At 42.1% G+C, this 13,496-nt stretch overlaps 1 protein-coding gene across 13 annotated transcripts in view; it reads left to right on the plus strand.

Annotated features, from left to right (window-relative positions):
• plppr2a (phospholipid phosphatase related 2a) overlaps positions 1–13,496 on the plus strand; it is a 167,508-nt gene that overhangs the window by 138,734 nt on the left and 15,278 nt on the right. For 12 of the 13 annotated variants that reach the window (XR_011689743.1, XM_071474585.1, XM_071474576.1 and 9 more), the window contains one exon: positions 7,540–7,728. Coding sequence is in view for 12 of the 13 variants with exons in the window: in XM_071474585.1 (XP_071330686.1) it covers positions 7,540–7,728 (189 nt within the window). In the remaining variant the exon portion in view is untranslated. Of the gene's footprint in view, positions 1–7,130; positions 7,729–13,496 lie in introns of those variants that run through there. The other variant, XM_071474586.1, reaches the window with a different exon arrangement.

A 13,496-nucleotide genomic window follows, 5' to 3' on the forward strand; every position in this document is an offset into this window, starting at 1 on the left:
TTTAAAACTGAATCTTACTGTAAGGAGCCAAAAACTGCACAAAGCAATATCTCAACCTCTCAGCTGCACAAGTGCAATTATACCACCATTATAATAGACACAGCTCTGTGTTTAGATATATGTTCATCATGACAGAACCTTGCTGTCACATTAACAAAGTATTATGCAGTTGATATGACTAATGCTGTAAAGCTGTCAGTCCCTGTTTGTGAAGAGAATTAGATTATGATCTGAGCTTGTGCCAGGATAGCATGTTTTTTATCCTGGCTACAGGAGGAAAGGGGGGGAGGGAAGGGGGGGAGCTACTCTGAGCTCACTGTGGTGGGTCCTTCACATGCCGTCGGCTGTTGCTGTTCCCTGGACTCGTTCCCAAAGTGTTCCCAAAATGCTCTCTGTCTATCTGTGGCGTGTTTTCAGTCGTCTTGATGTCACTGCTGCTGTAAACTCTCGCTGCCTCCCGGCATCACAGTCATTACAACTGGGGCTGATGTGTCAGCTCTGCGGCTGATGTTGAAATTCAGAGGTACAGATGTGAAATTTTCAGCAAAGTAAAAATAAAAAAAATATGCGTGTGATGGAAGGCGGGGAGGAGAGGTGGAAGAAATGTTAGAGGGATGAGTGAGAAATGAAGAAAGACAGGGCCAGCTGGGACATTTCTGAGAGGTTAAATTATAATGGAGGGAGAGGAAGAAGAGACGAAGCTGGGTCCTTGAGCGATGCTGTCTTTAAAGGCAGGGGAGGGGAACGGGGGGGGGGGGGGGGGCAGAGCAGTTAAAAGAGAGGCGGACACTGACATTTCTATTGTCATACATACAGATATCAGGTAAAACAAGATAGTCATCTGAGGAAAGGGCAGAATCTGATGCTGGAGTGCTGTTGGGATGTGATGGTACTCAGAGGGTGAGTACCAGCTGAATGCTGTGCCCTTTCACAGAAACAAAATGTGCAAGTTGAGGTGAATTTGTCTGTTGCGAGGTCCCACATGAGACAAGCTTTGGATCACAGATGTTTTTCATCTATGCTCATACTGAACTAAATGAGGCATTGGAGACTCAGTAATAAGTAATCAGGCACATTAACAAGAATACACAACAAATTGTGATGTTCCCCTTGCATCAGTAATTCAGCATTTCAACTGCTGTTTGACTTTGATCATGTGTTGCTGCCTTTGGCCACTGTTGGTTTTTAACACCAAGACTTTGTATTTGGGAGGTGATTGGTTGTTGTAAATGTCCTGTATCTCATGACGTGGACCAGTAACATCACCCAGTGCAGCACTTGAACATTCCTATGAAGCACATGATGTTCATCCTTACAGGTAGGCTGTTACACCATTTTATGATCGGGGAAACTCATTCCTCCAGGGATGGCAATGTCAGTCAGTCAGTCTGTTGGTGGGTCAATTCATTAGTCCACCACTTTGCTTCTAACTGAGATATCTCAAAAAATATTGGATGGATTGACATGAAGTTTGGTGCAGGCGTTCATGGTTCCCAGAGGATGAATCCCTCTGATTTTAGTTTCATATAGTGTCACCATGAGGTTGACATTTGTGATTCAGAGTGAAATGTCTTCATTCAACAAGATCACTTCTAATGACTTTGGTAATCCCCTGACTTTTTATCTTGTGTCATCATCAGGTCAGACATTTAGATAGATAGATTTTATTGTCCCCAGATTGGCACAAAATCTTGTACAGACAGTTTATGATGTGACAGCAACTATAGGCTGGATGCACATGACATTTGCTACAGATATTCAAGGTTGCTTGATGATATCCTCTATATGTTTCACAACTCTGGTATCATGTAACTACAGCTGGCAAATATATTTATGACTCGATCTGCTTTTTAAGTGCAACTTTCTGTTGCTAAAACTCTGAATTTTGAGTTGACAAGCATCACTCAAATTCACCATAATCATTTCAGAAGCCTGTTTCTTCTCACAAACTCAAGTTTTGACTCCAAGATATTGTCTGGAAATCATCCACCAAGTCTGTTTGGTCACTGTGATGACGAAAATGAAGTTTTGTTGCTCCAAATAAAGTTAGATTCATAGGCAGCTCTGTGTTATACATCTAGACCCACTGACAAAAGCCCCAACTCAAAAAATGCATTTTTATCTTGCCACAGTGCAGTGAACATGGTGATATCTGTGGGGCTCGCTTTGTAAATCATATATTCAGAGCAGTGGATATGGAGAACTTTATTGAATAAGCAATTGTAACTTGACATATTGTAGCAGAATAAAATGTTTCTCTCTGCAATACAATAAAGTATCTTAAATGAAACAACCCAACTGAAGGTAATTCAGTTTGAGGTAGATGCATGTAATTAATATCCATTGTCTTTTCTTTCATAATACATCACTCATGAAGACCAGATAAGCTCTCCTCTTGTCTCTGATGAGCACTTTTCATACTGCCCTCAGAAATCAATGAGAGGCTAATTTCCTCTCTGACTTGTTCCACTTACCCACAGCATGTGGAAGGAACCAAGGCTTGTTCAAAATATCCTGATACCTGGAGTAAGGGAGGCAGTTTTATGTCAGCCCATAATGAGGCAAAGTGTGGTAATGGCTCCATAATCTGACAGGAATAAAGTATATTTTCAAAGCGGCGATGTGAAGGCAGACTGGGAGGGAGATGATGACATCCTTAGGAGGTTGAGAATCGAGGAAGACACTCCTCAGTCTTCACACGCTCGTAACAAGCAGCCTCATGTCTCCCTGTGACAGCTCCCAACATGACCTGTCTTAATGTGACCTTTCATCTTCACAAGCAGCGGCTCTTCTTTGCTATTGATCTGCCCTTCCATCTGCACGCCAAAACAGGTCAGATGCCTGTCCCCTTCTCTGTTATTGGCAGCTTTTTTTTGATGAGAGGGAGAGAAAGAACAAAGGAGAGTGAAGAATGTGCAGCCTCTAAGTGCGAGTGGGAAGAAGAGCGCTATGGAGGAGCGCTAAAGGGAGAGCAGGGAAGTTGTCAGGGTGTGAATAAGCTGCTGTCACCCTCATCACAGGTTCAGCAAAGCAACATGCCAACAGCTGGATCATCTGCACGATCACCACTGTTTAGCTGTGAGTTTGTGAATCTCTATACATGGTAGGCGTGGTGAAAGTAACTCAACACTGTCTTATTGTAACATTTGACTTCGTGCTTCTTTGTTGTAGTTTTTTTTTTTTTTTTTTTTTTTTAGCATAGTTTGATATAAAATAAGGTGATGAGGAAAAGCCAAAATCACAAAAGATGAGTCACTCGAAAAGCAAAGTTTGTATCAACTGGACATGTGGATTTGCTGGTTAAAGTTCAACCATATAAACCCTGACCTGCGAATGTGCAGGAGCTCGAGGCGAAATCTGCACCAGAAACACATGCTTGAATTGTCCTTGTCCTTTTCATGGTTCTCAGTGCAAATTAAGGAGGCATGTAAACAGCTGAGCTATAAGTACGCTGCAGATTTTTAAGGTGGCCTCGTGAATTAGCAGTGTTCCTTCAGTTCAGCAATCACAAGCATGAGTCAGAGCCAGTCACAATACGCTGGGTAAATGCAGCGGAGGAGCGCCACGTTATCAAACACAGAACAAGGGAAGGCTTCATGAGTCACACATATCAAACACCCCCTCTCGCCCCAAGCAAACCCACCAAAGAGCTCCCATCAGGTGTGTGTGTGTTCCAAACCTCTCCCCCCTCCGACATTCAGAGCCACAAAAACTGCACATACAAACACAGTTAGAGGCATTAATTGTTAACATGATTTCTGGTCAGAATGTGTAATATTAACACTTCCCTTACATAAAGACTGGTCTTTAGAAACACAGTTTGATGTGGAAGCACTAAAAATACAGAATATTAAAGGCCAGATTTCTTTGCCATTTCTTCACCATGACAACCAGAGATAGTAAAAACACATCTCCCCCAGGGGAGGCACAGATGAAGGCTGATTTCATACAAATAAAGAAACAAAGAGAGTGTTTATGAATACACCAGCCCATGTCTGTGCGTGCATGCACATGGACTATGTATAGATGTTTCTTTGTGTATGTGTTCGTGGGTGTTTGTTCACACTTTTACACACATACAGTACATTTACTGTATGTTTTAATGCATTCCATATGTATATGTATAAAGCGTTGGTCCTACCGATGTGGGTGGAGCTATGTCTCTGGTCAGAGTGATGTGACTGTGCACAGATCGTCCCACAGGGCTTCAAACTGCAACACTCAGCCTCTCCTCTCTGTCCTTAAGTTCAGCTCCATTTCACACTGTCTCATTCAATTCTTAAAGCTTCCAGGAGCACATTTGTTTGCAAATACTAATTAGTGTTGCAACATGTAAAATCCATTCAAGAGTCAGCGTATGTGACAGGAAGAGAGAAAGAATATCTTAATGACAAATCCTTACCGAAGCAACTTATTAATCATATTAACCCTCAACATTAAAGCTGCATCAATCACGTTGTTCTTATGAACAATCGATGAAAAAATTGAGTGTAAAGAGTTGCTTGTAATGAATTCACTGAGGCTTTTATTCTTTTTCCTGGCTGGACCACCACACTGAGGCCAGCCCTACAGCTGCAAATATCCGACTGAGTGACCGACTTACTGAGTGATCATATTTCCACCATTGGTGAATCAGATGCCATCTGACTGAGTTGGAGTTCCCCTGTTGGCCGTTACTCTTTCAAAATGATTTGGTGCAAACAGTTTCTAAGCAGAGTTGCCAACTTAGCTCTTTTGTTGCTTCTGTTACTTTTTCAAACAAGACAAGGTATAAAGCGAGCAAATAGCTGGACCGTGTATGGATGTCCAGTGTGGGTGTACGGCATGTTAACAACAAAAACACTAGCAACGTGAAATTAGTTAATATACTTATTGCAGCACGTCAAAACAGCAATAAAAGCCTTGTAAAGAAAGCCTTGTTTCTGTCCCTATAGAAAGCTTCTAATTTGAAACAGTGACAGGACGTGTTGAGTTTGTTTTAACATGAAATACAGTAACTTTAACACAGCAAATGAGCAACTAAAAATGAGGCTTCATACTAAATTAGATGTAGGATCAATTAAAAAAGTGTCAAACAAGGAGTTAGAGATAAAGGCCTGCCTTTGATAAAAGTCTGTTACCCTGTGAAGTTGAGGTAAACGAAATCACTTTTTGAGGAGATACAGTATTTGAAAACTTTTGTGGATCCCAGATGGAGGTTGTGTTCTGTGTGAGAGACAAAATAAAAAAAGACATTCTGTCGCTTCTAACTTTCTCTCTGTGTGATCATCTTATAAATAAATCCAGCATAAATCACGGCACAGTCTGTCTTTAATTTCTGTGTTATTTTGTCAGATAAAATCTGAATTTTAGCAGCAGCTTGTCAATTAATGTGTAGTCGGCTACATTTAAGCCACTATTTCATACTTATTCCATTGTCTGACAACAGAAACAGAAAAACATTTAAATGAAAACAGCTTTATTGGAAATTCGGCTGTATTAAAATACTGTACATGTGAGGACAGAGAGAAGAAGCGAAGTAAACAGATAAAGGGCTGAAACCGACTGATACTAGAGAGAAGGCAAATAGTACGCGATGATGTCAGTTACAGTGGTTCCACAATAGTGGATCCTTAATTTTGCACATTGAACATATGTGTCCAGCCATACACTAGGTTTTGACTGAGTCCAGTTTAATTCAGTTTTTCCTCCATGTTTTAGAGCCTTTCAGCTCGTTGTTTTGGTTTCAAAGGTCACACCTCACTGTTTTCAATCAGCAGTAAAAAGGATCTGAAACACCCACTGTTGTCTGCTTAATGTGTGTATAAGAAACAGATTCTTGTCACCCAGTCACCAGACTCTAAGACGCTTGTGGTGGATCTTTAGTTTTAATGGGTTTGTCAAGTGTTTTTTGTCATGTCATCATCTGTTTGTCAGTGTGAAAAGTGTGTTTTCGTGTTTGTATGTGTTATCTGGGAGTCTGCCACCTACAGATTCAGTCCAACCCAGATAGTAGCAGGAGAAGATCTGATTGGCTTGAGCTTGACTCCCACCAACAATAAACACTGGTCAGTGAGAGTTTTTGTTACTGCTCTTGTTGAGCACTTTCAACGTGAAGCAGTTTAAGTGAGAAATGTTGGATTTGCTTTATAAATAACTGAATGCAAACAGTGGTGATCCTAGACTCTGGGGGGTCCCAGACAAAGAAGCCCAGCCCAACCCCCTCATGTAGACTGTCGAAATACATTACAATTTACAGATGTTCCCTGAAAGCCTCACTTGCAGGTAATGGGTAGAAGTTGACTGCAGCAAACATCATCAGGGGCCCCACTCAGGGGGTGTTGGAGCAACAGCAGCACACTATTGTGTCTTTATGGGAGGTTTAAGGGGGTTTATAGTTGTCATTGCAAAATGTGCCAGTATGAAAGGCCATCAGGGGCCCCTTTTCCTCTTGGGGGCCCCAAGCATTTGCCTGGTTTGCCTCTCCTGACAGTGCCTCTCTGAATGTGAGTGTTAGAAGAGGGAAGAGTAAACAGAGGCTGATATCAGTCAGATAAAGTTGAACACAGTAAAGCTTGATTACACTGATTGCCATGAACCTCTCATGTGAGTCTGATTTTACAAGAATCTTAAGATATTTTATTTAAAAGCAGGATATTAAAGATGAACCACAAAGATGCTTTTAAAAAAATTGTTTGAGATTCCACTTTAAAATTTAACTACTGACTTATCAATTAGAGACTGAAAGTTATTATTATTATTATTATTATCAGCATCTGACATTTTTTAATTGATCGGTTTATTGAATTTTTTCTATGTAAAAACTATTATTGTGGTGGCATATTCCAGACGCCATGTTTGACCACTTATCACAAAGTCACTGTCAAGTAACTTTTTCTCTGAGACGTCAGCTGATGGTGAGCACCACGTGTTTGCAGAAACACCTGCTCTTACCACACACATTCATGTATTATACACACACACACACATACACAGTATCCACAAATACACCCACAGCTCAACTGTAGTAGATTTCATGAGTGCCAGCAGCATAAAGGCTGCTCCCCCTTTCTCTCCCTCCCACCCTCCCACCTCCCTCGCTCCCTTCCTCTCTCTCTCTCTCTCTCTCTCTCTCTCTTGCTCTATTGCTCTCTCGTTCTCAATCTCGCTCTCTAAGCAATTCTTTGTTTTTGCTGCTTGTGGTGCCGCGGAGCTCTCTTTTATTCTGTTTTTGTTCCTCTCTTGAAGAGAAAATCCTCCTCTTACAGATTACCTTTTCCCTTTCTTGTCTTGTTATCGCTCTCTCTCTCTCTCTCTCTCTCCCTCTCCCTCTCTCTCACTGTCTCTCTCCCTCTGTCTTGTTCCAAACACTGAACCTCTCACTCTGTCTCTCTCTTGATCCGTAATTCCTATGTATCTCCCCGTGGCTGAGGGGAACAGGGACTTGATTCTCCCCTCTTCCTCTCCTCCTCCTCCTCCTCTACCACCTCCGCCTCTCTCTCCTCTGCTTCACCTCTCGTCCTCTGGCTTCCTAACGGAGGGATAATGTTCTATTTCCAGCTGGTGATCATGGCTGGGACGGTGCTGCTGGCTTACTACTTCGAGTACACGGACACCTTCCCCGTGCACATCCAGGGCTTCTTCTGCTACGACAAGACCTTCTCGAAGCCCTACCCCGGTCCGGATGACACCAGCAAGATCCCCCCGGTGCTCATCTACTCGCTTGTCACAGCCATCCCCACGCTCACGGTAAGAGTTGTGTGTATTTATAAATGTAGAAGTAAAGGTCAAGAGATAGAGGGAGGTACTTTTGAGGTGCATGAAAAAAGCATGTGAGGGGACATGTGTCTGTGCTAAAAAAAGGAGAGTGAGAAAAACAAAAGAGCTTTAATAGAAAGTAAGTTGTTAAAGTTGAGGTGGCGTGTTTATCTGAGGTTGTTGTTCCATCTTCTTCTGATTTATTAGTTTGTACAGTCTTATGATGAATCATCTCTGGTGTGTGTGACTGCACCACTGACATAGTGAGCAGATTGGCAAGCTGCATGGAGGTAACCCCCTCCTTTCTTGACAGGCAGGTGTCTCTGTGTGTGTGTGTGTGTGTGTGTGTGTGTGTGTGTGTGTGTGTGTGGTGAAAGGAAACAGGCTAACATAAAGTCGGACCACGTAGAGATGTAATGGGGAATGGGCAGACAGGTCATTAGAGAAAGAAAAAAGAGAAGCAAAGAAAGAGGAACAGTCAAAGAGACAAACGAGAGAGAGAAAGCAACAGAAAGAGACAGAGCAGGAGTTTGAGTCGAGACAGAGCGATAATGGCAGGCAGCAGATGCTGTCGGAGAAGAAAAACTTGAGATGATAGGTGAGAAAAAGAGACAATGAGCACAAGGCCGGGCATTTTGAAAGGGGGCATGTATTGTGATTTTTTTTTTTTTTTTTTTTGCATGTGTGTTCATGTGTGTGTGTGTGTGTGTGTGTGTGTGTGTGTGTGTGTGTGTGAGGTTAGCTGTTGAGCCCCAAGTGAGACGGAAGGCGGTGACCGTGAAATGCATAACACCTGGCACTGACTCTGAGCACAGACACAAACCTGAACAGCTCACATCCCAAACAGACTACTAAACACACACACACACACACACACACATACACACAGAACTCCACAGACAGATCTCCACAGACAGAACCAGCCTACAGCCACTATACAAAGCAGACAAATAACCGGACCAGATTACATGCACAGGAAAAAAAACACAGCAGAGTCGAGACTTATCTTACAGTAGCACAAACAGACACGAATCCGGTTGCATGCAGCAGCTGATGGAGGGCGGAGGTTGCAGGTTGTGGCAATGTGGATCCACAGTGAACATTATGTTAGGGATTGTCTGTGTTTGCATCCTGAAATGGACCAAAACAAAGTGCATGAGTAGTAATTTAATAGATGCAAATCACTAAAAGTAGAAAGTTATGAAGTTTCTCCATTTGGGTCTGCATAATTGGAAGTGTATTGATTTAGGGACTGTATGAAAATTATTAGAGAGGAGAGGGGAGTCAGAAAAGGAGGAGGCTTCATATTTTTTCGTTTAGGTGAAGGGAGAGCAGGGAAGTTTAACATTTTTTAAAATTGTATTCTTGCATTGTGAGGTTTACTGTTAAAGCTACCAGCATCAGTTGTTTGGGTGAAGGCCCCAAAACAACATGTGACATGAGCAAAGGAGGAAGTCAGATGACTTTAGGTGAAAAGTCTGTGCTAGAAGGGGTAACATGTAAGAACATCATTAGGGATTTGGAATAATTTTGGAAGGTGATGTCACATTGGCAATACGACCGTCAGATCAGTCAGATGTGTCTGTATCGTTTCAGCCATCCATTATATATACAGCATATCTGTACAGGGTCGCGGGGGGTTGCAGCCAATCACAGCTGACACTGGGCGAGGGCGGGGTACACCCTGAACAAGACGCTAGTCTATCACAGGGCTGACATATAGAGACAAACAACGAGTCATGCTCACATTCACACCTACGGGCAATTTAGAGTCTCCAATTAACCTAATGTGCATGTCTGTGGACTGTGGGAGGAAGCCGGAGTACCTGGAGGGAACCCACACAGACACTGCGTTTCAGCCATGTCTGCCATGAATATATCGTCTTGAGGTGAGAGGGCCTTGCTTTTTAATGAAATGAAATATTTACCCTTTTCACACCAATACTGTAGGTATATATGTGGTTTCCTGCAGTTACATTAAAAAACCTGCACCATCACTTTATTATACTTTAATGTTGCTGATATATGCAGCAGTTGCACCTCTTAGCACCTAGCTATGCTCACAAGACCAAAGCAAGCAGACCTTTAAAGCTGCTCTGGCTGAGGATAAATTACTCTGGGATACTTTGATCTGGGTCAGAGCACATTACTTACACCAGCTAGTCTGCTCTAACCTGTGCTGACAGAGGCCTCGGTGTGTGTAACAAGCAGTAAGGTAAATCACAGCAGTAACTCCCTGTGACAGAACCAGTCTGGTGCGAATGTGCTTTGCCATTTGCCGCTTGGTTTTCACAGGAGCTTTATCTCTTTTTGTCCAGTGAGCAGCAAATCAGACTGTGTGGTGTTAGTGTTTGGTGATGAAATGGCTGCGAACGAAAGCCAGGTCATGTTGAATACAAAAAGAAATTGTGACCTTTTATATGGTTTTAGATCAGCCTTCAGATCTGTTGTAGCATTTTTGTTGCCGAGCAACCATGATTGTACCATTGTGTTTTGAACAATTTGGCTGTCTTTTAATTTTAAACACCTCTTAGTGGCACTGAATCCAAAAGGAAAGGGCATTGTATTATTGCTATTGTACGGCCAGGACTTGATTATATGAACTGACACTATAAATAAGGAGACCCTGCCTGGCTGAGTCATTGCAGGTAATCAGCCACCAGAGTGTTTGGGTCAGTGCCAGAGTCCTCCAAGCCCAACAGAGGGCACTCTAGCTCTCTGTCAGCTCCCAGTAGGGGTCCGAACATCTAATTAGAATCATCAATCAATTTTACAAGCTATAGCACAAGAAGCCAATTCTCTGCTTGGAAACTGAAACAGGAGACAAGGGACCTGACATCCTCCCACCTCAGTCTGTTAGTTATATTTAGTATAGTATGTTTCTATATGAGTCTTTGTAAAACTTATACTTCACTGAATATAATCTGCCCTGCTGGTTGACATTCATGCGATTTTGTGACACTAAGCATTTTGAATAAATAATAACCCAACATTTGAAGGATATGGGAAGATACTTTTACACCTTACAGTACATGTTATATTTGAAGTGTTGCTATCCGTAGGAAGATACAGTATATTTGTAGTTTTAAGAACCAAAAACCAACTCATTGTAGTTTTACATCTCCTCTCTCAGGCTTCCCTCTGGAGCCACAGGTCAGTGAACCAATTAGAAGTGAGGTTCTGAGCCTTTCTTCAGATTGGCTGACTGTTTTCTAGTGATCTAATATAAATATAGTAGATTTCAGGTAAACACTCAGAGAAACCAAATCCTGAAAGGTTGGATGGTGGGTCCAGACGGGCCTGGCTTCGGGCATGGCTGAGAGCAGTGACTGCTTTGTTGTGACATCACAAAGTTACAGAAAAACTGACAGCTTGTTTTAAGGCTCAGTTTCTGAATACAGGCTGTGTGCATTTCTCTGTGGACTGAGGCTCTGATACTTTCAAAGTATTAATATAGAACCTAGACCTGCTTTATAATCAAAATACGTGGAAATATCACTTAAACTCAAATATACAATATGGGACCTTTAAATACATGCATGTAAAATGTAAGTTGTGTCTAGTTTAGATTCACCTTTTTAGCAAACGCGAAATCAGGAAATGTCAGTTTTATTTAAAAAAGCCAAAAATAACAAATTAAACTGTCACGAACTGTCATTTCATGAAGACTGAGAGTACTGAATAATTAGTAATTACTCACATGATCCCACACTGGCTTCCCACCTAGCTTTCCATTTATAGTAATAATTATAGCATATTTACCTCCTGTAATTACTTGTCATTGTAAAAGGGTCTTTTACAATGTGAGGGTGAGAAGCAGGAAGAAATTAAGTTTGCCTTAAATTGCAGAAATCATTTGAATTTTATTACTTGCAGAAACATCAGAGGGAGTGAACAAAATTTAAAGCTTTTGCAAACAATGAATTTGTACTGGATTTGGTCTCATTCTTGCCATCACAAGACTGTAAATTCACTGTAGCAGCTGTACTGAGTTACACATTTCATAAAATCCTACTGCATAATCATATTTTTATTTAGAGAGGAAAACAAGTGAACTTTAAAATCCATCTGCCTTGTTATTAATAGATTCATGCTGGTAGAATACTGTGGGATTTTACCTTAAGGCAACTGCTGTATCTGCAGTAGCACTGAAAATTCTCCAAAAAACACACTTGAGTTTGGTTCATTTTGAGGGCATCTTGAAAGTTTGCCTAATGGAGCCTGTAAGCCAGTTAAATCTAGGATGAATTAACTTATCTAGCACAGATTCAATCTGACAGTGTGTGTGCAAGTGTGTGTTCATGCACCCCTGTAAATCCTTCCTTTGATCCAGTTTAGTTTTTTTTTGGTCTTTCTCTCTCTCTCTTAACCTCTGTAGCTTGTCCTTTCTCCTCAACCTCCCCCATTCCTCGCACCGCTGCATTTCAACCACGGTTACCTTTTTGCCTTCATGTTCTATTCATCACTACTCCTCTCTCCCTAGATTGCCTCCGCTCTCATTGACACCTCCTCTACCTTTTCAAACTTTTTTATACCTTGCCCTTTCTGACCTCTCCTCACACCTGTGCGTGTCTCACCTCCTAGTTAACATGTTATCTGTGAACTGTGGCTTCTCAGCTTGTCTGCTCCACAATCTGTAGCTAGATTGAGAATCAAAAAGCCTCTTCCTGCTCCTTACCTCAGATGAAGAGGAGGAAAAGTCTTTCATGTGACTGAAGTCATACTGAGATAAAAGGCTCATGCAGTGAGAGATGAATACTTAGCTTAATAAATAGGGGAAAAAAGTCAGCCCTCAGCTTTGTTCTGACTCATCAAGTTGAACTCCAGGTGAAGTGTGTGCAACATTCAAGGGCAGGTCATATCCAGGTAGCTAAGACACTATTGTGAAAAAGACTATGCAAGCTCCGTTTATTTATACTGCTATTGACCATCAAGGTGAAACCAATACCTGATTAGTATTTATAAATAATTAAGTCATGCTTAATAAATACAGATCTGTCATTCATAAGAATAACCTGAAACTTGGGTGAACAGAGGTTAGCACTGTCGCCTCATAGCAAGAAGATTCTGGGTTCTGGGTTTGAACCTGCCTTTTCCTAAAAAAAAGAACTAAACTGTCCAGAGGGAATCAGGTGATTCCTAACTTGATCCTGATTGGAGAATTTGGTGTGTGTGTTACAACTGACCCGTGTTACAACCATCCCTGGTCTCCCCTAAGTGTTTTTTGTGTGGGTCCCATCTGTACCCTGAGAGCTGCAGCATATTTCAGATGGTCTGTACATGTTCGGCTGACTGTCACAGAGGTGTCCTGTCCTCACGTCCTCAGCCATGATGTCACACTGACATTAAACTGAACTTCGCCTCACTCACCCAGAAGACCCACGACCTCACACCAGCCCCAAAAAGAGAACTCTCACATTCACGCACAGTTGCACAGACATGGATCAATGCCTTTGTATGTCTCTCTCTCTCTTTCTCACTCTGTCTCCTCCCTCCTAAGTTTTTGCCTTTTGGTCTTCTGTGCTGTCCATCTCTTCTTTACATTATTTCATATCCACATCTCCTCGTTGTTTTCACATACAGACCTACACACACAATCTAGGCCAGTGTGCTGCTAACCCAGGTTAATGAGACAGATGGTGGGGTGGGCGCCATGGTGGAAGAGGGGGGCATCGGTTGCTGTGACACTGGCTGTCATGGGAGCATATGTGTCTGGGTGACGACCCCTCGACTTCTGCTCCTCAGTCTGCAATGGCGAA

The sequence above is a fragment of the Trachinotus anak genome, unplaced genomic scaffold (assembly GCF_046630095.1).
Source record: "Trachinotus anak isolate AG129_WGS33_773 ecotype Australia unplaced genomic scaffold, CSIRO_AGI_Tana_v1 ptg000003l, whole genome shotgun sequence".
NCBI classification, from domain to species: Eukaryota; Metazoa; Chordata; class Actinopteri; order Carangiformes; family Carangidae; genus Trachinotus; species Trachinotus anak.